The 22,576-nt window shown below is 40.0% G+C and overlaps 2 protein-coding genes across 20 annotated transcripts in view; one reads left to right on the top strand and one right to left on the bottom strand.

Moving 5' to 3' along the window:
* The window catches only part of Med12l (mediator complex subunit 12-like), a 313,028-nt gene that overhangs the window by 59,749 nt on the left and 230,703 nt on the right, over window positions 1-22,576 (bottom strand). For 14 of the 16 annotated variants that reach the window (XR_003954333.1, XR_375531.4, XM_030252646.1 and 11 more), the window contains 11 exons: window positions 17,978-18,109; window positions 13,718-13,945; window positions 12,816-12,957; window positions 11,216-11,336; window positions 10,748-10,849; window positions 9,972-10,085; window positions 6,303-6,502; window positions 2,692-2,880; window positions 1,582-1,656; window positions 1,279-1,469; window positions 355-516 (listed from right to left, as the gene is read on the bottom strand). Coding sequence is in view for 14 of the 16 variants with exons in the window: in XM_030252646.1 (XP_030108506.1) it covers window positions 355-516; window positions 1,279-1,469; window positions 1,582-1,656; window positions 2,692-2,880; window positions 6,303-6,502; window positions 9,972-10,085; window positions 10,748-10,849; window positions 11,216-11,336; window positions 12,816-12,957; window positions 13,718-13,945; window positions 17,978-18,109 (1,656 nt within the window). In the remaining 2 variants the exon portion in view is untranslated. The remainder of the gene's footprint in view (window positions 1-354; window positions 517-1,278; window positions 1,470-1,581; window positions 1,657-2,691; window positions 2,881-6,302; window positions 6,503-9,971; window positions 10,086-10,747; window positions 10,850-11,215; window positions 11,337-12,815; window positions 12,958-13,717; window positions 13,946-17,977; window positions 18,110-22,576) is intronic. The other 2 variants (XM_006501587.4, XM_006501586.4) reach the window with 2 other exon arrangements.
* P2ry12 (purinergic receptor P2Y, G-protein coupled 12) overlaps window positions 1-22,576 on the top strand; it is a 46,715-nt gene that overhangs the window by 4,288 nt on the left and 19,851 nt on the right. The gene's annotated exons all lie outside the window — the stretch shown is intronic.

Here is a 22,576-nt window from a genome sequence, read left to right as displayed (position 1 = left end):
ACCATTTCTTGGGCATGAAATAATGAAATAGTTTTGGCAGTTGTTATGGCTAGTTTTAATCAAAAATCTACAACAAGGTTCCTAAATTAAGAAAATGAAAATCAGTAATTATTTCAAGGTCTAGCAGGTCAGAATTAACAACAAGCCTGTGTACGTCAATAGCTTTGCAGTGATTTGGACACACAGGCAGGGATGGGACCTGGTGCCCTATACAGATCCTTGCTAAACAGAGAGTTGGCCGTTCTACAAGCCCCACCCCGTGGAGCTGGCTGCGATGTGACTTTGATGGAGGCTTCTAGGCTTCCTCCGGGTCCTTCGGATGCCAGCCTTGACGCGAGGCACCTGCCAGCGTACCTTTTCTGCTTCTGCCTATCTCTTTCCTTCTTTGAAGAGGAACCCAGGTGCTGCCCCTTCTCCAGCTCTTCCCCAGCGGCTTTCAACACTCTTCCCTGCACAGATGTTGGCAGCCTGGCGATGAGGGGGGCCACCAGCCACACACCCCTGCGTTCAGAGGAACTAAAATCAGAAACAGGCGTTACACCCGAGAACGCAGCTGCCTCTGCTCTCACAGACGATGCAGATGCCACAGTCAAACACCGGTGCACAAGGCACAGACTAGAGTTCTCATTTCATGTCTGCACTTTCTCCTTTTGCTAAAGACCAGGCATTTGCTTACGCTTTATACCCACATCTGCTGAGGAGTAAAAGGTGCTCTTCTGGGAAGGCATTTTTTGCATTGTAAACTGTTTTCAGTGACTCATGGATCCTGCCTTTCTGACCATGAAACACCATATGTTCTCTCTATGAACACTATACGTTTCAGTCATGGTGATGATATGCAATGGGATTGTGTTCAAGCTAAGGAATAAGCGATCTTTAAATTCTAAAACCCCCTATTTACCTTTTACCAAAATGATGACATGAAAACCAATCTGTCTTTCATGATGAAATACAAATTACTGTATTTGTACAAAACTATCATTAAAGACACATAGATAGTATGTTATGTTTAGTGAATGACCCAAAGACAGAGATACCACACATCAAACTTAAGTCCATCTGTGTCACTGAGGTACCTGGACCTACAACAAAAAATGTAACGTGCCAAGACATCACTCACCCCACTTTTCCCTCCTACCTGGCTGAGTAACAGAAACTGTCACTTGTAAGTTATTATTTCCCTTACATTTCCTGAAGCTTAATAAAAAATGAATTATGCTAATCAAGGCTATTGTGACATATGAAATATCAACGGTAGCCCAACAAAACTATAAATACCTTAAGAATGTCTTTATTCCATTCTGTCTTGTGCTACTTGGATCAACACTTCCAATAGTGTTTGGGTTGAAGAGGCTCATGCCAGAATTGGAGGCATTATTATTTAGGTCTGCAGATTGCTGGAACACTTCTATCGTTGCCTTTGCGATATTGTCCAGCAAATTATTCATTTCGGCCACAGAACCAGAGCTCTAGTATCAGGAAAAAGAAAGCTAACTTGTCTACACACTTCTTGATTTTCAAGCACCAATGACATTCTGCTTTTCTATTCAGTTCACACGTGTGCTGTCAATATATACTCACAGGGTCCTTCAAGCACTGTTTGATCATGAGCTGGAGCTCCAGCCAGGACTGTCTCAACGTCCACTGCTCAAGATTCTGGAGAAAATTCGAAGAATTGTCACATTTTGAATACTGAATGTATGCTAACACAGCCTTACAGTAATTAATACTCATACCCAGCAAGGAAACTCACAAGCCTTAAAGACTTCCAATCCCATGCCTGATAAAAATGAACATGCACAACAAAGTAGATTCAAGCATCAAAATACGTTCACCAACAAGCCAGGAAGTAGAAATCAGACAAGTATGGCTTCTCTCAGAATCCATTTACCAATTAGCCAACCTCACTCCAAAATGATGAATCTCTTAAATAACACATTTAAAATTGAGCTATCATAAATACTATGTATCAAGTAAATATACCACTGACTTAAAATACAATATATGCCCTTTGCTATTGACTGTATCTACTGAGTAGCCAGCAGTGGCAATGTCACTGTAAAGAAAATTACAGAATAAAACAAAAGTCAGAATTAAAATCAAGGTCAGGAGAAAGTGGGCAGCCTTGTCTAGTCCCTGATTTTAGTGGGATTGCTTCCAGCTTCTCTCCATTTACTTTGATGTTGGCTACTGGTTTGCTGTAAATTGCTTTTATCATGTTTAGGTATGGGCCTTGAATTCCTGATCTTTCCAACAATGGATGGATCACAGGGCTCCCAATGGAGGAGCTAGAGAAAGTAGCCAAGGAGCTAAAGGGATCTGCAACCCTATAGGCGGAACAACATTATGAACTAACCAGTACCCCGGAGCTCTTGACTCTAGCTGCATATGTATCAAAAGATGGCCTAGTCGGCCATCACTGGAAAGAGAGGCCCATTGGACATGCAAACTTTATATGCCCCAGTACAGGGGAACACCAGGGCCAAAAAGGGGGAGTGGGTGGGTAGGGGATTGGGGGTGGGTGGGTATGGGGGACTTTTGGTATAGCATTGGAAATGTAAATGAGCTAAATACCTAATAAAAAATGGAAAAAAAATCAAGGTCAGAAACAACAACAGTAACAAAGTAGTTCTTTGAAGAATCACATTGTGATGGATGGCCTGACCAGCATCCCTGGAATGGACCGCTTACCTGAAGAATGCGCTTAATGTGCTGTCTTTGCAGGTTGTCCCCCTCTGTACACTCCTTAATGCCATGAGGATAGCAGATAAGCTGCAACAATTTCTGTGCTTGCATGTTTGAAAGCACGGGGTCCAGTATCAGTTCTTTGTCTGTACACAGTCGTTCTGGTTCTTTTAAGCAGTGTTCTCCCACCCATTCCTAAAAACAAGCCGGCAGTTAGACTGGCACACAATGATTCTACCTGGCTGTTGATTTTATTCTCATTTCTCAGGGTAAAATGATAAAAGGCTAGTAAAGACAATCTAATGAAATGAAATTAATGAAAAAAATGGGTGGAGAAAAGCTGGCATGTAGATATATGCTGGTTCTTTTGTTATTGTTCTATTTTTCTTTGAGACAAGGTCTCAGGTATTGCAGGACGGCCTCTAAGTCACTATGTGGTCAAGAATAACCTTGAACTACTGATCCTTCTGCTCTGTCCAGTCCTGGGATAACAGGCCTAAATTTAATGCCATGTCTTCCTGCCTACCAGAGCTCCCTGCATGTTCAGCAAGCACTCTTTATCAAATAAGCCACATTGCCAGCTAATGGAAAAATTTCAAAACAAAATTATAACACCTGACATCTTTAAAAAAAAATCCAAGGAGGGGAGGGCTTGAGTTAAACCAGAAACCACTTAAATCTGTGGGACAGAGTTAAAATTTGGGATTTTTAAAAAATAAGGACTTACTCTAAGGTACTATTTTGTAACCAGGTTTTTGTTTATTTGTTTGCTTTGACTTAATATTTAGGGACAAGAATTTCATGCTTTATATAACTTTCATAATTCTTATGTGATATATTCTGCTAAACAGGTAAAGTGTATAAATACTTAGAAGGTTACTTCTTTTGACACTAACATCTTTCTTTAGCATTTTTTCTTTTATTAAGTGGCATTAAGAAACTATCAGTATCAGAGCTCAATCTGAACCCAAATCTGTTTCAGATGAAGTAAGTCTCCCTTTACACTGTGTCAGCTGCTCAGCTCCGGGTATTTACTGAAGTTACATAATCCCATGTTCTATATTAGCTGCATTAAATCAACCTCAGACCAAGGCACCCAGATGCAGTGTGTTGCTTTTCTAGGTATCACGTTATTATTTACTGGCAAACTGATTAATGTTTTTTGTTTTTGTTTTGTTTGGGGTTTTTTTTTGTTTTTTTGGTTTTGTTTTTGTTTATTGGATACTGGCACTGTAGGGCAGGCCAGAGGCTTCCCATAGGGCTTGCAGCAGAGCCTCTTGGGACACTAAACCTGGCCAGCTCCATCTGGTTCCAGGCATCTAGAGAACCATACACAGTCCAGTGGCACCACTGTGTGCTGACAGTTGGGGACTGATCCACAATGGCCATCAATAGCTGTAATGTCAGTTAAACACCACAGTGAAAACAAATGTAAGGAACCGTGCACTTAATGCACGCTACAAAAATACGTAATATACAGCATTTTTAAAATAAAAGATTTCTGAAAGTATGGAAAGATAATCAGAAGATACTGAAGCTAGTCTTCGGAGCAGAGCCAGATAGGGAGAAGGCAACAGGTGAGGACAGGTTATTGTGTGCACTTTTATGAGAGCTTTTGAAGGTATGCTATGATACAAACATTAGATGAGACCCAAAACAGACAAAACAAACAAACAAAATAAAACAAAGTAAATAAAAGTGATTCTAATTTTAAAGAAAGAATATGTTCACCATAAGTGAGACAACTGTAAAAAACATTTTTCTTTATTTTTCCCTTCCTGTTTCTCCAAATAATGTTTGAATGCATTATCGTAAACCCTTCAGATAAATGAACCCTCAGTGCTCTCAGAGCCCCTTTTCCTAATGGTGCATGTATAACAACTCTGAAACCATGCTAGCTGCTGTATGGGGGACAAGGCAAGAATGTAATTACTAATATGAAGCGAGAGTATATAAAAATACAGCTTTAAAATATTAGATTAGAACTAGAAGTATCAATATGAATTTATAATCACACACATGCATGCATGTGTACACATATGCTCACACACGCACATGTATGCAAAGGCTCACACATGTGCACGCACAGCTCTGTCTGCTGGGAGAGTTCAAAAACAGTGATACTCGATAGCAGTGGGGATTTATAACCCAGACCTTGCTTTCCTCTTTTAGTGTGTGCGTGCATGCGTGCCTGTATGCATGTGTGTATACACATGTGCATGCGTGCCTGTATGCATGTGTGCATACATACTGAACATGATGGATAATGCCCATGTGTGAATGTGTGTAGAGGACAGACATTGATGTCAGGTATCTTCTTAGATCCTTGTCCACCTTATACACCAAGAAAGCATCTCTTAGATGAACTCAGAGCTTACCTATTTAGTCATTCTCTCTAGCCTGCTTACCCTAGGATCCTGTATCTCCATTTCTGAGTTCTGGGATTACAGGTGGGCTGCCACAGGCTCCCAGTGCATACATGAATATAGGGATCTCGATTCTAGGCTTTATGCAAGCACAGCAAGCATGTCACCATTGATCTATCCCTCAGCCCTCAGACTCTGCTTTCTGAGTACCAGTCTCTTCACAGGCAGAAATGGCACTCCTCAGAATGGCTGATTATAACTATGAGGCAAGGAATATGGGGGACGGGTAAAGTAAGGCAATAGTTCCCTAAAAGGATAGAAATATTCCAATTACAACAAAAGGTAGGATGACGGATTCCTAATATGTCAGCTTGAACGAGCTGGACATTAAAGAAGCTATAGGCAATGTGTTATATATCCACATAGATAACTAAATAAATAAATACAAATGAACAACAACATAAGAAGAGTATTTGTAGAGCATAAACTGATCATGTGGAGGAACAAGAGGAACTCAGAAGAAAAACACAACATTTTGCAGCCGTCATAGTAAAGACTGAGTTAGACAAGAATCACAAGGGATTCTTATGAGGAATGGGGTGTGTAACAAGGATCAGAATATTTGCATCATCTCAGAGCATCTTTCTGAAGGTTACTAGTTAACTGAGAGCAAAGCATACTAACACTCTAGTGGATCCTGAATCTTTAGATGCCTTCATCAAAGCTAACATTACCTACTGGTGAAGAGGGCAAATGTGTGCAATCAGTAGTGGTCACCTAAATAATATAGTTTCAGCTCTAAACTCTCCCCGACTCCAATGACCTGAAGTTAATCTCTAGACCCTTATGCAACTCTAACAACACTAGAATAAATCAGAAAATCCCCTAGAGATGGGGAAAAGATTATTGCACCAAAGTTTAGATTATGATTTTTATTAACTAAACTTTGGTTGTAACAAGAAATGAGAATGTAAGTATTCAGAAGTAAAGCAGAGAACCAAAAAGAGATGGGACAGATACTACCATCTACTTGTCAACTGTTGAGAAAAATACAAAATGTCCAGAATTAGTGAATCTGTATAAAGGATACACTAAAAGTCTCCATTATCACAGCTCTTTAACAAATTTGAAATTATTGGGGAAAAAAGGGGGGGAATACTTAAATACAATAATAAAAAAAATAGTGGATAGTTGCCTCCCCAAAATCAGGTACATATTCAAAGTAGAAGCCATTTGAAATTGGATAAGTACCTGCTGGCAGATAGTCCTCAGTACGTATCTAGCATATTCTCTGAGATTGGCAGTTTCTATGGAAATACTTTTCCCATACGATTTTGAGTTCTGCGAGGTGGCCCAGGCATCTTCAGCATTCCCATCACGTCGTAAACCCCTCATGCCGAAGTCTTCATTCTTCATCGTGTTGACATTGTTACTGCCAATTTTGGCATCGCCTAAATAGCAGAATCACAAAATCAAAGTCACAGACATTCAAAATATTGTCCCAAATATGTAATAAGCAAATTAGGCTAGGTTTCAGGGACTCGAGAGGTGTGAAAATTGTCACTTCTACATAGCCAGTTGTCCAATGCGTAGATCAAGAAATACATAAAAGGAAACAAAACCATTGGATATGGAGAAAAGTCAAAGTCAAGGTTCACTCCTTCTTTTGGTTTACATGATTTAATGCTCTTTTGCTAGCTTTGAAAGAGCCATTACGGATGACACTTAATAACCCAAACACATTGCGTTCACCAAAACTTCAGGCATGCGTGTACTCAAGTTTATCTGAGTTATAGACAAGAAAATCTACAGCATCCAGCGTAGACCTGACCCGACCAAACTCTAATACACTGAGTAAGATGAAGCTAAGGGAGGTATTTGTCTCCCCAAAACACTCAGCAGGGTATACTTGGATGAAATAAAAATCTCAAAAAAAAAAAAAAAGTGTGAGATAATTTGGTAGTGAAATTGCCAGACAGCAGCAGAGACTTCAAACTTTTGCCTCCTTCCCTATAGAAATCAAAACAAGCTTTGACAAGATGATTTCCTGAAACCAGAGGCTGACTTCAGGGGAGGCCTTGTGGAGTAAAAGCAAGCCAAGATCAATGCAAAAACACAAGCAAACAACACCAACCAAAACAAACAAACAAACAAACAAACAAACACAACTTAAAACTCAAGGCCAATCCCCAAAAGGTTTTGACTCTGTTGAAAAAAAAAAAACAAAAAACAAAAAACAAAACCCCAAAAACTCTTTTCTTGGGAGGAAGAGTAATCAAAATGTCCTAATAAATGTCTACTCTCAAAAATCTTAGAAGCAGAGGGGCTAAGGCTGTCACTCAGTGGCAGAGTACTTGTCTACCATGCCTGAGACCTTAGGTTCTCTCCTCAGCACCATCAGTACCACCACACATTAACTAAGCAGAAAAACCATAGGGGTAAAAATAAGCAAGACATCTCAACTTACCAATGTGTTTTCATACACTCATCATGTACCTTAAAATATAAAACCTAGTAGCTGTACCCATGAGAGTTTATTTATTTCAACAGCACTTTTCAAAATTAGCAGACACGTGTATTCTCTACACTTAGATGATGTAAATATCTATCTCTATTTCAAGTTAAAATACTATGCAAATTAGGAGCAAAGTTCACGATAATAGTCCTATTTTCCTGTCTTAATATATATTTGGTAGCTAAGAGTTGGGAAAAAATTGGTTAAAAGCACTAGAGTGGATAAGGCAAGAGCAAAAATTAGCTCATTTCTTAGACCCCTTGTAGACCTCCATTTACTTTGGATATGGGGTACTGAAGTCTGTGTAACTATGTTAGAACCTCCGCAATTGTGCAGAAAAAAAACCAGAATATTCTATGTGAATCTATGTGAATCTGTCTAAGGCTTCACTGGCATATAACTGTGCTGATTATAATTTTTCAGACCAAGAACCTCCCACATTATTTGAATATCTGAAAAGTCTGGCAACTTTACTTGGGATTAGTCCAGTTCTGCAAACAAAGGGCTCACTGTCTAGATGAGACTCATCTTGTGGGTGCCACTGAAACATGTGGTGGGCATTCATACTTCCAACATAAGTTTATTGAAAATATATTTCTTACTTTCTTTGATGAGACTTAAAAATATCTAAAGATAAATCTAATTCCTGTCTTCATGACCCCAATGATTACTAATCAGTAAAGTGGACCAGCTCTCCTTGCCCTGGCTGAAATCAGCAGTGAGTATTGGCTGTATAATATTTATGGCCCTAAGCCCATTCTTCCCCCTTCCTAGATCTCTCTCCTATTTTCCTAACCAGCCATTTCCATGATCCTTCTCAAAAAAAAAAAAAAAAATCCAAAACCAAGGAAAGAAAATCTAAACAACATAATCAATAAAATAACACAAACAAACAAACAAAAGCAGAATACACTTTGTGTTGGCTAACCATTCTGGGGCATGGGGCTTGCTCTGGAGTGTGGCTGATATAAATAACATTGTATTGGAGAAAACTGAAAAGATTTGTATATTCATTTTCATGTATATTCTTTTACATTTATTTTTAAAAGGCTGCTTTATAAACACTGCTATTATTCTTTGCCATGCACAAATACCATTTGTCAAGCAAGGCAAGGCTATATTTTTATCTGTGTTATCTAAGGCTCACCTAAATGGAAACCTGTCTATCCTGTAATTCTGTTTAAATCATGAACTACTTTATAACATGATGTGGCAACTATTGTTTGGTTATGGCCAAAATGAGGTACCCAAAGTTAAAAGTAGGCAATATTGGAGTTCTCCTAATTCAAATGCTTTATGGTTTATATAAAAATATCCTGAGGTGTCACCCTGCCGATGAACAGAAGGCAGCACTATTACTCTTGTTAAATGTGTACCAGTAAGAATGTCTAGGGAATCTTGGGCACTGTGAATTAGAGGAAAAACCTGTGCCCCTCCTGCTGAACATCAGCAATACAAGCACCATTGCAGCTCCATTTGCTTAATAAAAACAATATGGCAGAGAATACAAACTTGTTCAGAGTCACAGCAGATGGAGAAACACGAAATTAAAATCCAGCTTTTCTTTGTTTTTGCACCTGGAATATAATCTGGCTGAAACATAAAGCTTTTATTAAAGATATGAAGTACAATTTCCGTCAGTAAATAAAGGCAAACGATCCTGTGGGAATGAGGACCTGATTTACATCACAATGAAGAAGCACACAATTATAACCAACACGCAGTACTTCTATTACCTTTCTCCCAGGGTCACCGTAGTTAAGAGACAGAATCCTTGAAGTGCCCATTACTTGGGCTTAGGGAAAGCCAACCAATTTTTTTCCCCCAGGACAAACAAGCAAACAAAAGATATGTTTCCATTAACATTGCTTAGAATTTACAGTGCAATTGCATATGCCAGCAAGATTTTGCTGAAGGGACCCTGTGATAGCTGTCTCCTGTGAGGCTATGCCAGTTCCTGGCAAATACAGAAGTGGATGCTCACAGTCATCTATAGGATGGAACACAGGGCCCCCAATGGAGAAGCTAGAGAAAGCACCCAAGGAGCTTAGGGATCTGCAACCCTATAGGTGGAACAACAATATGAACTAACCAGTACCCCCAGAGCTCGTATCTCTAGCTGCATATGTAGCAGAAGATGGCCTAGTCAGCCATCACTGGGAAGAGAGGCCCCTGGGTCTTGCAAACGTTATATGCCCCAGTACAGGGGAAAGCCAGGGCCAAGAAGCAGGAGTAGGTGGGTAGGGAAGCAGGACAGGGGAGCTTTTAGGATAGCATTTGAAATGTATATAATGAAAACATCTAAAAAAAAATCTCATAGCTTAAAAAAATTACAGTGCATATAAATTATTTTTGCCTCCACTTCCGGTGATTAGCCAAGAAGCTAAAGGCCAGGATAGTCTTACCAAGCATCATAATTGCCTTTAAGACAGCAAAAACTGCTCCCACTTCTATGCTGTTGTGAGCTGCAGCTAAGAGGTGTCTATCACAAGATGATCTTATTCCGGGGAAAGGTTTGCCTATAAAAACAACAACAAACCTTCAGTGGCCTCTTCATTGCCATTAACCACCTTCTGCAATCATTCACAGTCAGTAAGACTTTTCATTGGTTGTTTGTGGGCACTTAATTGACATGTTTGCATTACCTGATGCCCCACAGAAACACTGCCAGTATTCTTACTTAACCTTTCCTCTTTAATTATTATTAAAACAACGTTCCTATTCCTCAAAGAGATGTGGTCCAAAGATTAGCAGGATTCCCACACAGATGCATCCATCTCTATATGGAAATGATTTAGCACTAGACTTCACTAATACCCTCCATTGCCTCAGGAAAGATAAATAAATGAGTTGTCATCCGCTTAAGCTGAGATGGCATGGCTCAGAATCAACACAGGGTATACAAGAGACTGAGACTTCCCACCAGCACACTATTTCCTAACAGCCCAGGCATTTTTATTGTTTATTAATTCCTCATTTTTATTTCCCAATATATCCGCATATTACATCATGGAAGGTGCCGACAGCCCTTCAATGGCATGATCTCACTCCTCCGTCATGCGCAGCTCAAGCCCATGAAAATCAGGGAGGAAATGACAAACTGGACAGCTCACTTGGTCACAGTAGAACCAAAAGTGCCCAATAAACCCCAAAGCAGAGCTTTCTCTTGAGGCCAGCTCACCTGTTCCCTGAGGGAAAAAGCAGGCCTGGGGGGCTCTGAAGAGGTGAAGCAGGAGGCGGCACGTCATCCTTGCCCCGGGCTCTGCATCCGCGTCTCCACAAGCTGGAAAGAGGAGGAGGCTTTAAAACAAGCTTCCTCACAAACTCCACAACAAGCTTTTCGGGTTTGCTACTACTAACGTTTCTGTAATACATTAAATAACCCTTCTGTTTAGTAAGGCCATTAGTTATATCGTTCTGAAGAACCTTCATGCTGCCTTACACCCCGAATAAAGCAATGGCAGTTTCCTGTCCCAGAGTTCAGTGTCACTCTGCATAAAACAGCTACTACAGCTCTACCATCTCTTGCAGGTACAATGCCATCCCACAATGCACACATCCTTAAAAATGGCCCTTTCCCTGTTCTTAAGAGGTAACAGGTGACTACCAACCAGGAAACAATAGCAGACGCAGCTCAGGACCAGCTTACCTGCTGCTAGGAGAGAGGGAAGTGCGACGTGTTGCACGACATCTTCCAGGGAGAAACACTGTCGTGCTATCAGGATAGCAATGAAAGTAGCTAATGAATCATGGAATGAAAGGTCACTCACCTTTAAGAAAAACATTGACAGGTTTTAATACCCGGCATCCTTTAGTGCAATATCAAAGACCTAAGAGAATACCAGCGATACCACTAAGATCTCAAACCTCCATATGAACCATCAGAGGGAAAAGACTTGCGATTATCTTCTTAGGCCTATTGCTACTATGATAAGACAAAGCACGTTTACTCATATTCTAGTGTTCTAGGTAGATGTTGGCCTTTAACCTGTCAGTTGCATGTGCATGCAACTGAGAGAAGACAACACAAGAGCAAAATTGAGATGCTAATAAAAGGTGTATCATAACTGATGCTTGCCAATGGAATACATACGCCATTTATGGGAAAGGCAGGAAGGAGAAGGTGAAGCCTCTAGCAGGAAAACAGGACCCACTAACACCTGAACCTTCTTTCCTGTCACAACTAATGCATTTTTTTTTTAATGAGAGAGGATTCATTTAAAAGAACTCTGAAAGTTTTCAATTGGCTGCTATATTTAAAAATGAAAAATGAGAGAAAGGAAGGGGAGAAAAATTAGTTCAGCTACAGGGAAATCTCTACATTCCAGATCTCACAAAATATTAGAAGAAAATACTAAGAGAACACAATTACCACAATAGCAATCTTCCTAGTGACTGGTACTAGGTGCAGCAAGTCACAAATATGTATTTCAGAAAAAAAATAACTTAGGTCTTTGTTGGTGTGGAAAAGCAGCCTATTATTAATGTATTTTGCACAAATAATATCTTAATCCACGGAATGTGGATAAGGAGGCAGGCCTGTCCATTCAGCACTGAAGCAGCAGAAAGAGGAAATAAGCTTTCAGCATTACAATTGTCAAGTTTCTTTAATAACATATAGAGCTCTGACAAAGATCACCCCAAGCAATGATAAAGGCATAAATGGATAGAGAATCTACAGAAATGTTTAAGGAACGAATATATATCTCTATCTTTATCTCTATCTCTATCTCTATCTCTATCTCTATCTCTATCTCTATCTCTATCTCTATCTCTATCTCTATCTCTATCTCTATCATGGGTGCAACATGGAAGACGAGGAAGTCAAGGAACATGATTTGGGCAATTATTCCATCACTCTACAGGCATAGCCTGAGAATACTGAATATCCTGAGGCTGCACGTGGATTTTCTTATGCAAAACAACAAAATCTGTACACTTAGACTTAAGTGTATGGTGGTTCTCCTCATGCATGAAACGTTTTATGTACTGTGGTGAGGGATCCACGCTGCAAAAAAACGAAGCAGCTGAGATAGTTTAAAACCTTAGCTTCTAGAAATCAGGCAACAGGGAACACACTGGAATTCCTTCTGTTACGTCTATTTTGTTTTGTTTTAATTTATTGAATTTGTGGTATTGAACATCACTTTTGGAAATAGAGAAATATGTTGCTGTGTTAGAGTTTAGTTAATTAAGCAGTAAAAGATGGGTAATAGTAAATTAGTAATTGATAAGTTAAGAAAACTTACATCCACCGTGCAGAGGACATCATTAAATCCCCACACATGATTTGAAGAACAACAAAGAGCCTTCAGAACCCCCAGCCACTCCGAACTCAGAACTGTACAGCAGGCAGTTAGCTCAGAGGAGAAATTGGCTATGTCATTTATCCTAGGGGGGAAAAAAAAAGAAGATAGCAGAAAGTGAACTGGAACAAATAAGAACTGATTACACCTAACCCCCAAGAAACTGGAGGCCCCAGGGAGGTCTGCTGGGATGGGGGTGTGGGGTGTGGAGGAGGTATAGGGTGTGAAACAGTCGGAGGGTGGACCAGGAGGGGAAGAAAATCTGAAGTTTTTTTTTAAAAAAAGATTTAATAAAAAGAAGGAATATATGAAAAAAACAAAATGATTACACATGGTTTGTTCACTGAATACATACTTCATTATCATTAAGCATCACTTAGATTTCAGGATATAATACCCTCTTGTATTTATACAAGGTATAATTATACACAGCAACATATAATTATAAGAAATGAATTAGCATATTTTTGATTCTCTGAATAAACCTTGTCTACAATTTTACATTTTATAGGGATCAAAAGTTAAGGACACAAGCTTGGGGATATTCTATGAGAAAGATCCTGGAATCAGTCGGTAATAACACCAGGATAAATAGTTAAAGACATTATGTGATGTAACTAGGCCCAAGTTTATATCAAAAGATAGTGCTGTCTTTAAAATTAGATATGCTTTTCAAAATGGACCACCAATAAAAAATGTCTACAGCCAAACCAAGAACCCCAAAGCCATGATTTCTCAGGCTAAGTGTTTAGTTAGGAGAGAGTGGGGTAGAATCAGAAATTACTAAAGAAACTCCAAAGCAGCTCGCCCTTGATAGCTGCTGCACTCAGGGAAAAGCAGCTCACCGGCCGGCATCCTGGTGTCCCATGCACACATTCATGAGGGTGTTGCACACAAAGCTGTACCGGTTGGCAGCATTGTCATTGAGGATCTTGCCCAGCATTGAATAATTGATGCTTCTTGCCGAGGGGTTCTCAATAAAATCCATCATAAAGTCTGGATCCCAGCGTAAGTTGGAATTTGCAGGCATCACATTATTGTATATGGTCTGCTTTACTTTTGAACAGGCACTACTAAGGTTAGAAAACGACAGTTAAAAAAGGAAAAAAAAAAAAAAAGAACAAAGCAACCAAGAAAATCACTTCACTTACAGACATGCTAAGTGGCAACTACTCTAAGACTTTCCTAGACCATCTATATCCTACTATTACTAATAGCAAAATCTTTGTAAACCAGCATTGGTACAATATCTGAGATAGAGTAATTGCTTAATGAAGAGATTTTTAATTTATAGATGGAAACAAAAATCAATGTATTTACTGAGCCTTCTAACAACTTTTTCTTTCTTAAGAGTAGTTGTAAAATGTTATAACCTAAAAATAAAAATGGGTCCAATTACACACAAGGAAAAGTTCAGTGTTTTAACTCCGACTGTAAGCCCTAAACCCTATTTCTTTGGGTGTAGTATGCCCAGTAATAGCCACTGTGCCAAAGCTACTGTGAGCTCTAAGCTACAGCTGGGACAAATGGAGGTAAAACTCCGGCATCTGTGTAGCTCATGCTCTCCTAGGGGAATACAGATGATACATTCTATAGTGTGAAGAAACTTACAACATGCCAAATGGAGAGGGCTAAGTTCCCACCTAGCTGGGCATGTGCCCTGAACAAGGAAGCAAACATGTTTTAGGAAATGAGTGTTTTCAGTGGGCAACATCTGAACAGATACGGAATACTGGAAATAAGAGAAATTAGAATGTATTCTCCAATGTTTCTCTGCAGACAAGACGAGCAATGGTGTGATCCCAAGCTTTTGATTCCATATGAGCTCCGTTCTTTGTGTGCTCTAGCTGTGTACAGTAAATCCACAAGCAGAAATCCATTTCCTGCTCAAGAGCTTTACTATGTAGTACAATTTTTTGGACCAAAATCCTGGCAGGTGAAGGTTCTGTCATTGGGGTGACACATAAATCTCCTCTATTAAACTGCAGAAGCGTTTCTTCTTTTCCTTAAGTTTTGAGATCTACTCCACTCTGCTGTCAAATTCAGACTTCTCTGGAGAACCTCTCTGGCGGGCATCCGAGCTTCTCTAACCTCTGAGTCTCTGCACCTTTCCTTTCTAGACTCTTTCTCTTCTTTACCCTACTTCCCAAGAGGAGCCTCTCTGTTTTGATAAGATGCTGGCTGCCACTGAGAATGTGTTCTCATTCTTCCCACTCTCTGCTGCCCACGCGTGGGGAATTGAGCCAAAAATTCAGGCATGCTCCTTCTGTAACTGTGTGTCTCAGGAAAACCTGATAGAGTAATGAAAGCAACGCATGCCTTGAGGTCAGAAAAACTTGTTTTAAATCTGAGCTTCATCAGTATGTCAAAAATAATCAGGAACAATCATTTGTAGCTAAAGAAACTCACTCTTCTTCCCAGGATAACGACAATTCAAAACTTTAATGGAAAAACTATCACAGTTTTGTGGCACGCAGAAGCTCAAGCAGCAGGAGATGTGATTAGTGTGACCTGTCCCTCAAATTTCCTCCCTACACAAAGTTACAGGGTTTTAGTTAAAACTGTTACAATGTTTAATTGCTATTGTACTAACCAAAACCTCACTGAACATGTAGCTTCTCTGTCTATGTTTTTCCTAACCTCCAAACTGGCCTCTGACTGTACACTATGCCCAGAGAGCTGCACTCCTTTTCCGTTTCCTGTTGAGGACTGTGCATTCATTATCTGTGATGCCTCTGCTCCTGGTGTTAGGAGCACCTTAGTCCACTGGTAATCACTTAAAAATAAATCCTGTGCTCTTAATGAACTCACTTAGACCACCTGGTACTTACAATTGTAAGAATAATAGGGGCTGCCCACCACTAAAACCAGGGCTGTTGCAAAAAAGCCTATCTTTGAGAAGCGTAAACTGAAAACTCAAAATGAAGCAATAGAAGGAAATGAAGTATTTTTATTGTTACTTCATTCAAATATTTTACAAAGGGCTATTTTAAATCAAATGGTAACATTTTGTCAGTTTTATTTATTAATGCCACTCATATTTTACCAACAGCAGTGCAACAGTGTTAACAGTAGTGTAGATAAATTGCTTTTGTGTAAAATACAATATTATTGGGATAAAAGAGAAAAATATAAGCTCTTAGGAGATTTGCATCCCATAGAGGAGCCAAACTAATATATATATGTGTGTGTATGTATGTATATATATATATATATATATGGAGAGAGAGAGAGAGAGAGAGAGAGAGAGAGAGAGAGAGAGAGAGAGAGAGAGAGAGAAGGCTAGCCAATACTGAGGTTTGCAGAATGACTGACTGAGAATGGGTTGTCACTGAACACAAGGCTGCCAGCAAGCAAGGCCACAGACACTGTGTAACAAGGCATAAGGACTACACAAAGGAAGAGAGCCAGAGCAGCAGCAAGTAGTCAGTGCTCCGGGTGTGAGGACCAGAAGTGGGTTTCTGGAGACAGAAGAGAATACACTAAAGGAAAGGAACACAGGAGAGATGGAAGCCAACACATCTCAATGTCCATCAGAGCTGTGAGTTTGATGCTGCCTAGATGACAACCATGGGTGCCTCACAATCATCCCTGGTTGAAAGAGTCACCTCAGCAGATGTGCTGAGAATATGCTATAGTGAGTCTGAGTAAAGGCAATGAAGCCAATGAGAAGGACTCTGCAAGTTGGTCCAAGCAAGAGATGCCTATGATGGCCGTGACTGGGGTATTGAAGAGAGGTCAAATGTGATCTATACATGGAAGTCAGAGCTCATGGTATTTCTAAGCAAACTGAACACAGAGCAAGGAGGAGCAAAGAAAACCATTACTGACATATCTTGTGGATTTCAATACCCTATGCCACATTATTTCCTCCTGTAACTTCCCAACAGGCACTTAATATCTGGCACACACAATGCTAAGCAACAGATGAAAGGAACTGGAGACTCTACAAGACTTTACAGACAAAAAAGTAGAGACACAAATGAAACAAGCTTGCAAAAATCTCTGAAAGAATATTCAAAGTGAGGTGAAAGCAAAGGCAAAATACAGAATGTTTGTACTCAAGAAACTGTAACCATAGTTACACAAAGAGCGATGTGCACTAACACGAGGCTCTAACTTCTGCAAAAATTAATTTGGTATAAGCTCTGAGTAAGAGTTCTGAGAAGATAAAAGTACAAAGCTTCTAACACTAAAAACGTTTGGACTTGTTTTAAAAATGTTCCCCAAGTAACACAATTAATGTACAGGAGTAAAATTCTTGGCAGGAGAATGGCTGTCATCTAAAGGCTTACTAACAAGCCGGTCAGTTGTCCATAATCAACACACGTACTCTTGCATCATGCCGCAAACATAGGGATTTATCACAGTGTAACTCAGTTGAGTAAAAACAGGCCATGCAAATAACTGCTTTTAATTCGTGTTGGTTAAACGGTATTTAGAGAAGTGCTAGCCTTCCATTTAAAGCTCATTCATGCATGGGCAAATGATTTGCTAAAGACTAAACTGATTTTAAAAAGAGAAGAAATAAATTTTAAAATACCAGGTTGGGAGGTGGTATAAAATTACGGATATAGAGCCTTAAAGAATCACTAAGAAGGGGGAAGATTTGCAACTTTGTGACCCAGAAAGAGTGTGGAAGCCAATGTAGCAGGAAAAGCCTGCTAAAAAGGCAAGATGGGAACAAAGAGGACATGACACAAAAGCATTATGAGACTTTCAAATTTTAAATTATATTTTAAATCAAAATATAAGCATATGCTAGATTTTTATCATGACTTCAATATGGCTCATCTAGAACTTCTAAAAGAATGTGAAATCTTAAATAAGAGACCCTTTCACAGGTGTTGTACAGCTTGCCACCTAAAATCACTGTTATGTACATACGAAAAAAAAATCTTGTACTATTATCATTAAGTATTTTAGTATCTGTCTAAATGAGTCTCGGGTAGATCAAACACTTCAGATTGGCTTACATCAGTACATAGAATATAAACCACAATCAGACCATTAACAAACGGAAGTGTGATCATGATGGAAGTATAATCATGTCTGTAGGTTTTTTTGTTTTTTCGTTTTTTGTTTTTTTACTTTTTCCTGCTCACCTAAAAAGGTCTCCAAATTTACTTCTGAGGTGGCTGCAGGATACGTAGAGGTCATAGAGGTAGGCCAAGATACATCTCTCTGGGGAAGAACATTCTGAGGGGTTGACAACGTGCTTCACCACACCACACAACCTGAGGACAGAGACACAGGAATAAAAAAGTCGTGTCTTGATAGTATGTGAATAGTGAGTAATGAATTCTTTAATGTCTACCCAGCACTTAGAAGTATGTATCAAACATAAAAAGAAACTCGATTGCTCATAAAACTATGAAGTTATTAAATATCAATTTTTGTTACACTGAATACTAGAAAAGCTTTAAAAAACCCTCAGAAACATCACTTAAAAGAAACATATGTAATGAAATGAATTCTCCACACTGCAATTAACACTCAAAACTCCATCACTTAGGCTGATTTGACTAGAAAAAAAAAAGAAAAGGCTAGGCAGAGAAGTTTAAGTCAACACAAAGTTTCACAACTTCCATTAGTTGACATGGACTGCCAAGTTCACTAGTTTGGAAAGAAGTAACTCTTCAGTGCAGGAAATCTGCTGAGTTTGATGAAGCCGTGGTTTGGAATCCCATTCCTCTTCTTTGTACTACAGACAAATTTATCTTGGCTTCTTATGTACGAAGATGAAAATCCATTCCCTGTAGAGGCATCCTTTATAATAATGCCAGCCTTTCAAGAGTACCAACACCACAGCCACTTTCTTCCCTTCCAAACCATGGCTCCTCTGTCCATACAAGATGGCCATCAGTATGGCATAGAAGACAACACCTGTGGCCCATCCATACATGTGTCTGACTCCACCACCACCCTGTATCCGACACAGGACTCCACATAACATGTCACCCATAGTGTCACCAATGGCTGAGACTCTGAAAAGAGTTTAATAATATTCTTCCATCTTACCACCATCACTGCACAAAGAAGGCTATTAGGTGACCTGAACAGAGAAAGGAAAGGGGAGGCTGGGTGCATAGTGGACCACTCTCCATTATTCAGAAGATAAGGAAGATCAAGAGGTGGTAGTCTGCAATGTTCAGGCCCACTAGGGACAGGCATTCTCCAGCATCAGACATGGATGCCAGGAAAATAAGGAACCGCAGTGCAATATCCCAGGTAGTCTGAAGGATGTCACCTGATGGGGAACTTGGTAATTATAAAGGAGGACAACATGCTGTTTGTCTGGGTTACCTCACTCGGGATGATTTGTTGTTGTTATTATTCCATCCATTTGCCTGCAAATTTTATGATGTCATTTTTTTTTCTAACAGCGAACTAATACTTTATTGTATAAATGTACCATATTTTCTTTATCTAGTTTTTGGTTAAGGGACATCTAGGTTATTTCCAGTTTCTGGCTATTATGAAGAAAGCCACAATAAACATAGTTGAGCAAGTGTCCATGTGGTAGGAGGCAGCATCTTTTGAGCATATGTCCAGAAGTGGTTCTTGAGGTAGATTCTGAGAAACAACCACAGTGACTTCAATAGTGGCTGTACAAGTTGGTGCTCCCACCAGCAATGGAGGAGTGCTCCCCTTGCTCCACATCCTCACCAGCATGAGCTGTCACTTGTGGGGTTTTTGTTTGTTTGTTTGTTTGTTTGTTTGTTACCATAGTGATTCTGACAGTATAAGATAGAATCTCTAGATCATTTTGATTTGTATTTCCCTGATGACTAAGGATGTTGAACTTTTTTTTTCTCATTTGATATTTTTTTTTCATTTGATATTCCTCTGTTGAAAGTTCTGTTTAGAACTGTACCCCATTTTTAAATTGGATAATTTGGTTTGTTGATGTTTAGTTTCTTGAGTTCTTTTATATATTTTAGATGTAAGCTCTCGGTTAGATAGAGTTGGTGGATATCTTTTCCTATTCTGTAGACTGCTGTTTTGTCCTATTGAGGTGTGTACTCACTCATAAGTGGATATTAGCTGTAAAGTAAAAGACAATCACGCTACAATCCACAGACCCAGAGAGGCTGAGTAACAAGGAAAGACACGTGGACCTCCCTGCGCAGAGGAAACAGAAGATTTTGCAAGGGACTGAGGGGAGATGGGCATGGGAACAGGAGGGATCAGGTGTGGGATGGAGTACTAGGAGAGAGTACTGGGAAAGATAACTATGGGGGGGGGCATTTGAGGGGCAAGGTGGAAATATAGTGCAATGAAAACTCCCTGGAATCTACAAGGGAGACCCTAGCGAAGACTCCTAGTAATAGGAGATTTGGAGCCTGAACTGGCTATCTTCCGCAACCAGGCAAGGCGTCCAGAGGCAGGACTGGGACACCGATCCAGCCACAAATCGTCCACCTACAATTTGTCTTGCTTACAAGATGTCCTGGGGTAAAGGTGACACAGAACTTTTGGGAGTGGCCAACCAGTGACTGGTCCAGCTTAAGAGCCACTCTATGAGAAGCCCACACCTGAACTGCCTGGGTGGCCAAGAACCAGAGGCTAGATAGCCCAGAGACCTAGGACAGAACCAAACACAACTGGAAAAAAGTAGGGAATGAAATGATTCCTAAGGATAATTCTGCTATTGATCGGAGCCTAGCATAACTGTCATCAGAGAGGATTCACCCGGCAACTAATGGGGCCAGATACAGAGACCCATAGCCAAAGATTAGGAAGAACACGGGGAATCACGCAGAAGAAGAGGAGGGAGAAAGGACAGGAGAAGATAGAGGGGTCAAACCATTGCATACACTAGCAAGATTTTATTGAAAGGACCCAGATGTAGCTGTCTCTTGTGAGACTATGCCGGGGCCTAGAAAACACAGAAGTGGATGATCACAGTCAGCTAATGGATGGATCATAGGGCTCCCAATGGAGGAGCTAGAGAAAGTAGCCAAGGAGCTAAAGGGATCTGCAACCCTATAGGTGGATCAACATTATGAACTAACCAGTACCCCGGAGCTCTTGACTCTAGCTGCATATATATCAAAAGATGGCCTAGTCGGCCATCACTGGAAAGAGAGGCCCATTGGACTTGCAAACTTTATATGCCCCAGTACAGGGGAACACCAGGGCCAAAAAGGGGGAGTGGGTGGGCAGGGGAGTGGGGGTGGGTGGATATGGGGGACTTTTGGTATAGCATTGGAAATGTAAATGAGCTAAATACCTAATAAAAAATGGAAAAAAAAAAAGATAGAGGGATCAAGCACACCGCAAGAACATGGCCTACATAATCAACTAAGCAGTGCTCATGGGGGCTGACAGAGACTGAACCAGCAATTAAGCAACCTGGATGAGTCGGATCTAGGTCCCCTGCATATATGTTACGGTGTGTAACTAGGTGTTCTGGTAGGATTCCTTATAGCAGGAGTGCATGCTATCTCTGACTCTTTTGCCTGCTTTTGGGACCCATTTTCTCCCACTGAGTTAACCTTGTCCGCTTTGATATAAGGGATGTGCCTAGTTGTGTTGTAACTTGATCATTTGATATCCCTGGGAGGCCTGCTCTTTTCTGAAGGAAAATGGAAAAGGAGTGGATTTGGAGGGAAGGGCCTGATAAAGGGGATAACTGGGAAGAGTTGAGGGAGGGAAAAAAAATAAAAAGATTTTTTAAATGGAATGTTTTTTAAAAAGGGGGGGGGGCAACAGGTACAGACAATGGAACCATCGTTTAAGAGGGAAGCAACACCTGAATCTGCTGGGTATGCAGAAGCAAACAAATCCCAACAGAGCATGGAAAGTAAAGACTTATCCTGCGACTAAAGTAAACAAATGCAAATGGGTAGGTGCGTCCATCTTACAGTAGTTTTCACTTTCTAAGACTAAAGCCTTGGACTGTGGTCTGATACTCTCAGTCACATTAAGGGGGGGATTGTGATTTTGAAAAAAAAAAAGTCATACGGTGTGTCAATAGTTAAGACAGCTATCTATGTGACACAACCTGAGTCACTTGGGAATGACGGGGGGGGGGGGGGGGGGACAGACGTGCTTTATTTCTGCTTCACAAGGGAGGGTCCAGTTTCCTGTAGCCTGTGCCATCTCTAGGCAGGCAGACCTGGGTTGTATAGGATAGCTAGCTGACCAAGGCAAAGGGAGCATGCCAGTAAGTTCCTGCATCCAGAGTTTTTCCTCGAGCTCTGGTCCTGGTGTGCTTCAATGATACAACTACAGGCTATAAACTGAAAAACAAAACAAAACAAAAAAACAAAAAACAAAAAAACAACCTTTGATAAAGTTGAATTTGGTCACAGCGTTTACCGTAGCAACAACGAGCAAACTAGGGCATTATAAATAAGGTAAAAATATAACAAAGTTAAGCCAAATATAATTTTATGAGTATTTAAGTTAATATTTTAAATGTTAAAATATTAAAACAATTTCAAACTAACAATCAAAGAACAACCAAACAAAAACACTTTTTCCAACTAAGTATGTATGAGTTCATGATCAGTGAATGTGTTGTTAAATGAATTATTATTTTAAAATTGAATGATTTTAAAAGAATAGTGCTGAAAAAACAGTAAGGAGTCAACTTCAATTTGCAACATATACTAGCTGTGTAATGAATATGGGGCACATCACTTCCAAACTCTTCACCTGTCGAACGATATAAAAGAGCGAGGCCTCACATAAAT

Source organism: Mus musculus, chromosome 3 (genome assembly GCF_000001635.26).
Source record: "Mus musculus strain C57BL/6J chromosome 3, GRCm38.p6 C57BL/6J".
NCBI classification, from domain to species: Eukaryota; Metazoa; Chordata; class Mammalia; order Rodentia; family Muridae; genus Mus; species Mus musculus.
This window is presented reverse-complemented; position numbering and strand designations above follow the sequence as displayed.